The 7,611-nt window shown below is 44.2% G+C and overlaps 1 protein-coding gene across 2 annotated transcripts in view; it reads right to left on the reverse strand.

The window, feature by feature from the left end:
• Positions 1 to 7,611, reverse strand: part of LOC106813123 (MORN repeat-containing protein 5-like) — a 15,567-nt gene that overhangs the window by 4,192 nt on the left and 3,764 nt on the right. Inside the window, exon 1 of one of the 2 annotated variants that reach the window (XM_014817180.1) lies at positions 2,265 to 2,358. The exons of the other annotated variant lie outside the window; for it this stretch is intronic. Within the exon in view, the coding sequence (XP_014672666.1) occupies positions 2,265 to 2,344 (80 nt within the window). The 5' untranslated portion in view covers positions 2,345 to 2,358. Of the gene's footprint in view, positions 1 to 2,264; positions 2,359 to 7,611 lie in introns of those variants that run through there. 2 annotated transcript variants of the gene reach the window in all.

Here is a 7,611-nt window from a genome sequence, read left to right on the forward strand (position 1 = left end):
GCCCGGGGCGTGCGTGCGTGCGTGCGTGGCGTCCGTCAACAGTTGGGCCACCAGATCGTCAACGGCGGGCTCGCAAGCGAACGGCAATTTCGAAAGTCGCGGACTTTGCGGGGGTAATTACTTAAAAGGCAGTTGGGTGATGTCGAAGCTGGGCGGCCGGAGGTCCACAGAAGGATCAAAGGTCAGAGGTGGTTAAAAGAAAGGTGGAACATTCCCGTTCCTTAAACTTAAGGTGATAAGGGAGGAAATGACAGGAAATTGCCGGCACCACGAATCGTAAACTGCCTCGGACGCTAAGGTCCGTCAGAATTGAGTCGGGTATGTTACAGCGGCATATTGCGCTGAAAAGGCGATCACTGTGCCGAGAAACTTTGGACGGTCACAGGCTCAAGAGGTCAATGGGCACAGTAGCCAGAATTTTAAGACCATTCTTCGTGAGGAGGACCATGGGTCTTGATGGATTTCTGCTTTTGCGGCAGCGATTGAAACTTTTGTTGTTTCAGCGGGTTGACCCCTAGCATTTTTATGGCTTTATCTGAACAGCGAGCCATGAAATGTAACTTTCTGACTGACTATGCCCGAAGAGTCTACAGTGATCGGAGTAAGCTTTTGACCCTGGCAAGAGGGGGTTTACATGGACTTTCTTTGACTGCTCTAGGAAAGAAGTTTGCCTGCGCGGGTTTGCTAGTAGAATCTATACATGACGCCTGGGATGTACTGACGGCCTACAAGTAGGCGTGGCGCAGTAACCCGAAGTGGATGATCGTCACACGGCCCCCGACCCGCCCGGGCTGGCGGTGGTCCATGACAACGAGGCTGCTGGTGCTACACAATCATATGCTTCTGGCGGTACCTATTACACTGCGTGTCGTGTTTTGTACCCCGATTGTAACCATCATTCTGGAGAGTCATGTATTGCAGTATTTTATAGAATTTGCCAAAGAAAGACAGGCGGATGGAAGTTGAAAAAAAGCATCGGTCGGGCAAAAAAAAAAGATTTAACAAAAAAAAAATAACACAAAAAAAATTTCTTTTTCTAATTTTGTTTATTTTATGTTCATTTACATAGTTGTAAGATCGACTTTAGCTTACCGGATGCGTTTCCCCGCTCGTGCGTGGCAGGCACACACTTCGTAGTTTTAGCGTACGCACAACATTGTTCACCGCTATGGTACCGAGCGTATGGCAGCAGTGGCCTTGTGTAGGAAACAGGCGCCGTACGTTGTCTGTGCAACGTGATCGGTCCACTTCGGTAACTCTATGTGCAACTAGTGGAATTTCAAAAGGCTAAATTTGGTTGAAGTGGTTTATGGCTCCTTAACATTCGTATTAATTTCCCTGATGGCATTCTCGGGACGCACGCACGCACGCTCATGCGATTCTACAAGCTGCATCTGACTATGTCAGATGAGCTAATAATGCATGAGGTCAGAGGTAGTAGCCTAATGCATTGACATGTATCGGATTCGGAGTAACCCAGCTTATTTAGTCAGCTATATTATAACATGACTGTTACTGTTTAGTGTTAGTGTTAGTGTTATGTTACCCAGCAGCATAGGCATTTGGAACATCTCAATTAAAAAAAAAAGGTAAATAAACACAAAATGTAACTCTCTTATTCATGTTGTTTGTGCACAGGGCAGGCGTGCGGTGTACTTGTGTGTTGCAGATGAGCATTTGCACGACATTTACGGGTAATTATCGGCAATAATAGGCGAAATAGAGTAGAGAAACATTAAAACTTTGGTAGTAAATACATTTCGTGTTTACATTTTTTTCATTTATTGAGACGTTCCAAGTGCCTGTGGCAGTGCCCAGCAGGGCCAGCTCAACACTAACAGTAGACTAACTGACTAAGCAGTGAGTAAGCACTAACAGTAAGAGTACTCAGTAGTGAGTAGGGCTGAAGGGGTCGTTGTCGTATCAGGTACTACAGATATGTACCCGAGGTACATATATGTATACACAAAGTGTACCAGACTTGTACTACAGAAAACAGGCACTTGAAACGTTTCAATAAAATATATACGCAGGGGTCGTGTGCTGTGCACGGCGACAGTTAAATATATAGCTAGGCCTATATATTTAACTGTCGCCATGCACAGCACACGACCCCTGCGTATATATTTTATTGAAACGCTTCAAGTGCCTGCATGTGCTACAGAAGTGTACCCTAACCCTAACCCTAGCCCTAACCCTAACCCTAAACATACCTCATATAAAAATATAAACATAATAGGCCCTACTAAACAACCTAAAATTACCTCGGGTGGGCCCATATCTCAGATGGGGTCGTTGTCTCAGATGGCCCATATCTCAGATGGCCATATCTCAGATGGCCCATATCTCATACGCAGATGGGGTCGTTGTCGTATCAGGTCTACACTACAGATATTATCTGTAGTGTAGACCTGATACGACAACGACCCCATCTGCGTCAGTAGGGCCTAACCACAGGCACTTGAAGCGTTTCAACTGTAAACACACGCCGCCGCCATTGCGCGCACACTGACACATATATAGGGCGTTCGATTTGCTTCCCCAAGTTAACCTGGGTCTACTCGGGCCAGCCCCAAATACGTTCGATTTGCTTCCCCAAGTTAACCTGGGTCTACTCGGGCCAGCCCCAAATACGTTCGATTTGGCAGTCACGTGGTATTTTTTCGTTACCCGGGTCAACCCGGGTGAGAATGAAGTGAGCGGCTCGCCGAGGTGCTCACTTGGGGGGGGGAAGTATCCCACAATCCATTGCAACGACACCATGCATGGCGACGATATCAGTGCGGGATCAGTGCTGCATGAATGTAGCAGTGTGAATGACTGCGTGTGTTTGCTCAAGGACGGTGAGTGCATAGGATGATGTTTATTACTGGAAATGCTCTCTATCCTTCAGCCGCTCATTCTTAGATTTCATTAATAATAAGATTGCAATTGCTATTCTTTTTTTCTTGTCACTGGCATCCATGATAATTAACCCGGGTTAACCCAAAAACCGTTCGTTTATCTTCCCTAACCCAGATGCGTTCGATTTCGTACCCAGGTTAACCCAGGTGGCTCTGGGGAATCAAATCGAACGCACTAATAAATATATAGCAGGTGAGAAAGCGCGATCCCAAAAATAAATAAATATTTATGTGTGACTCAGTGTGCGCGCAATGGCAATTTTAATGCTCTATAATTGAGCTTTTCGAGCTTTTTCTCATTTGCTTTGTCACAGAAGTGCCATATAATAGGACAAAAGTTAAGGTGATTACGTCACCGTAAATAGTAGAAAAAAATATTTTTAAAAATTCCCACTTTTTCACAAAATATAAGTAATTCTGTTCACTTTTTATGGTTAAATTGCTGCATTATACTTCTTATTTTACTATATTGTTTGATGTGAACATACACTCGTGACTCATACGTAGCCCATAGCAAGCAATAAATGTTAGGAACACTAATATCAAATCGTCCAGGTTTTTTGGATTTTTAACTAGTTGAGAAACAATCTTATCAGGTAACAATTTGACGATACGTTTAGTACCGTTAGTTCTTACTTTTAATGTAAAAAAATGGCAACAAAAATTTTACAAATTTTACCATAGAACATGACGAATATATTATTTTCCTGCAACTAACAGGCAGATGCCGTCCGATACGTTTCAGTGCATTGATTTGCCTGGCCACCTTTTTACAAAGCTTTGAAATGTGCCCACCAAAGTTGAGTTTAAAGTCAATGGTGTCAATGGTCACACCCAGCAATTTTACTTCATCAGTGCATTTAATATCCGTTCCCCCGACAGTGAAGTGGGGGCATCGATCATAGGTTTTCTTCCCAATCGCAATGCCCTGAAACTTGGCAGGGTTTGCCTGCATTTGATTTTTGGAAAACCAATCGATCATCACCGCCGCCTCAGTCTCAAGGGTCTGTTTCATATCTAGGAAATCTTCACTAGACTCTAGAGTGGGAGATGGTATTGTCATCTGCGTATAGTTACATAAACTGGCATCATTCATAAAATAAAATATATCATTTATAAATATGTTAAATATCAGTGGACCTAGTATGGATCCCTGCGGTATTCCTTTTTGTAGGTAGGCCCTATAGGAAGTCACTGTAACGATTACCCATGCGTACACATTGTTTGCAATCTGTCAAATAGTTTTGTATAAGATTTACAGCACTGTTGTCCACATTATATGCTTTTAGCTTCTCCAAAATCAGTGCGTGAGGCAAGCAGTCATAATTAAGCCTTAGACAGATCCATCAAGATAGCACCAACAAAATGGCACCAATGGTAACCAAACCAATTTCAAGTGCCTGCTGTCTGTGTTGACTGTTATATCAATCATTAAATGTATATGACTATGACTATGAGTATGAGCCTATGACTATGTATAATGTAACAAGTGCCGCGGAGCGACAGCGCTCATCTAACGTCTACTGCGGTGACTCTGTGGTGGAGTGGTGGGATTCTAGTAAACCCTGTTAGTCCCAAATGTGTTCACATACACGCCGAAACAGTGGAGGGCACAGGGATGATATCAGGAACCTTCTCAAAGGAATGTTTGTTGGGATCGTTATGAAAGTTGCCACGAGATGGCGCGTACGTTTAAGTGTCTTCAGATTAAAGATGGAAGCTCCCATCGTACGTAGTAGTTACAACTATTTGCAAGACAGAATAGGTAAGCACCCATCCATTTACCTACGCAAGCCTACGTCGAGCAGTTTAGAGTTTGTGCGGCCGCAATTCTGCATTTCCTCCTATACCTTAAGTAAGGGAGTTAATGTTCCCCTTTCTTTTACACCTCTTGACTTTTGACCTTTGACCCCCAGCTTCGACATCCCAACTCCTTTTGTATTACCCCCCAAGTCCCGACTTTCCGAATCCGTACGTCGAGCCGTTTAGATTTGTGCCCAACTGTTTGACGGCACGCACGCACGCACGCTCATGCGATATCTACAAGCTGCATCTGGACTATGTAGATGAGCTAATAATGCATGAGGTCAAGAGGTAGTAGGCCTAATGCAATTGACATTGTATCGGATTCGGAGTAAACCAGCTTATTTAGGGTCAGCTATTTATAACATGACTGTTACTGTCTTTTAGTGTTAGGTGTTAGTGTTTATGTTACCACGCAGCATAGGCACTTGGAACATCTCAATTAAAAAAAAAAGGTAAAATAAACACGAAAATGTAACTTTCTCTATTCATGTTGTTTGTGCACAGGGCAGGCCGTCCGGCGTACTTGTGTGTTGCAGATGAGCATGTTGCACGACATTTACGGGTAATTATCGGCAATAATAGGCGAATAGAGTAGAGAAACATTAAAACTTGGTAGTAATAAATACATTTCGATGTTTACATTTTCCATTTATTGAGGACGTTCCAAGTGCCTGTGGCATGGCCCAGCAGGGCCAGCTCAACACTAACAGTAGACTAACTGACTAAGCAGTGAGTAAGCATCAACAGTAAGAGTACTCAGGTAGTGAGTAGGGCTGAAGGGGTCGTTGTCGTATCAGGGTACTACAGATATGTACCCGAGGTACATATATGTTATACACAAGTGTACCAGGACTTGTACTACGAACACAGGCACTTGAAACGTTTCAATAAATAATACGCAGGGGTCGGGTGCTGTGCACCCGGTGACAGTTAAAGTATATAGCTAGGCCTCTATATATTTAACTGTCGCGATGCACAGGCACCGCGACCACTGCGTATATATTTTATTTGAAACGCTTCAACAGTGCCTGGCATGTGCTACAGAAGTGCTAACCCTAACAACCTAAACCCTAGCCCTAACCCTACCTCTAAAACTACCATCATATTAAAAATTTAAAACATCAATTTAGTGCCCTATAAACAACCTAAACTACCTCGGTGGGCCATATCTCAGATGGGGTTGCGTTGCTCTCAGGTATGCCATACTCAAGATGGCCATATCATCAGAGAGGCCATATCTCTACGCAGGATGGTCGTTGGTCGTTATCAGGTCTAGCACTACAGTATTAACTCTGTAGTGTAAACCTGATACGAACACGACCCATCTGCGTGTGCAGTAGGCCCTAACCACAGGCGCACTTGAAGCGTTTCAACTGTAAACACACGCCGCCGCCATTGCTGCGCCACACTGACACATTATATAGGTGCTTTTTGTTTTCATTTTTGGGTCGATTGGTCTCATAGTAACCGTGGGTCTTACGTCGGCGCAGCCCCAATCAGGGGTGTATCCAGGATTTTTTTCTGGTGGGTTCAGTATCATAATTTGTTGGACCTTTTCGACAATTATAATAGCAGCCAAGTCATGTGTGATTACAATGTCATACAATCAGGGGGCGTGTACCAGGATTGTACCAGGGGGGTCTTAACCGTAACGAAAACTTGGTCGAGCACGCGAAGGGGGGATCTGGCGGGTATCGTGGGCCCTCCCCAAAATTTTGAAATTTTAGACCTCCTTACATGCTGTTTCTGCGCGAGCGGGGGTCCGGACCCCTGGGACCCCCCTGTTACACGCCCCTGACAAATTTAATTAAAACAAAAAAAAATTGTTTCCAAAAAAAAATTCTTCAGATTTAAAAAAAGAGTTTTCTGACTTCAGTGAAAACACAGTTTTTTGAACTTTTTGTCTTTATCTTGTCTTGTCTTGTCTTTGTCAGCTTGTCTCTCTTTTATAATACAATTTTGTTTAAAAAAAAGCTTTCTCAGTTTCAGAATTGTGGAATTGGGATAGATCTTACGTCACGCAATGGCAATGTCTTTTGGACTCATGCTGTACCTGATCTTTTTCATTGATATTCATTGTAAAAAGGGCCGTCGAAAATAAAAAGGTCTGTAAAAAAATGTGGACCTTGTTAAATTTTGGGGGGGGCTCGTGACGAGCCCTCACGACCCCCCCTGCATACACCCATGCCCAAATACGTTCGATTTAGGGCAGTCACGTGGTTTTTTTCAGTTACCCGGGTCACACCCGGGTGAGAACGAAACGTGAGCTGGGCTCGCTCGAGGTGCTCACTTGGGGTGGGGGGAAGTATCGAGCAAAGTCCATTTGCAACGACACCTGCATGGGCGACGATATCAGTGCGGGCATCAGTGCTGGCCAATGAATGTAGCAGTGTGAGATGACTGCGTGTGTTTTGCTCAAGATGTGTGAGTGGATAGGATGATCGCTATGCCGGTCGGAACGCAGGGCGTTTATTACTGGAAATGCTCTCTTTATCCTTTCAAGCCACTCATTTCTTTTAGATTTTCATTTATTAATCAAAGATTGCAATTTGCTATTCTTTTTTTTCTTGTCACATGGGCATCCATGTAATTTAACCCGGTGTTAACCAAAAACCGTCGGTTTATCTTCCGCTAACCAGATGCCGTTTCGGAATTTTCGTTTACCCAGGTATAACCAGGTGGGTCTTGGGGGAAGCAAATTGGATACGCACTAATAGGTGCGTTCAATTTTGCTATCCCCAAGTTAACCTGAGGTCTACTCGGGGCCAGCCCCAAATACGTTTTCGATTTGGCAGTCCCACGTGTACTTTTTTCGTTACCCGGGTCAACTCGGAGTGAGGGACGACTGGTGAAGCGGGGGCTCGCGATGCTCACTGAGAGGGGCCTGGGGAAAGTATCCCAC

Source organism: Priapulus caudatus, unplaced genomic scaffold (genome assembly GCF_000485595.1).
Source record: "Priapulus caudatus unplaced genomic scaffold, Priapulus_caudatus-5.0.1 Scaffold728, whole genome shotgun sequence".
In the NCBI taxonomy this organism is placed as follows: domain Eukaryota; kingdom Metazoa; phylum Priapulida; class Priapulimorpha; order Priapulimorphida; family Priapulidae; genus Priapulus; species Priapulus caudatus.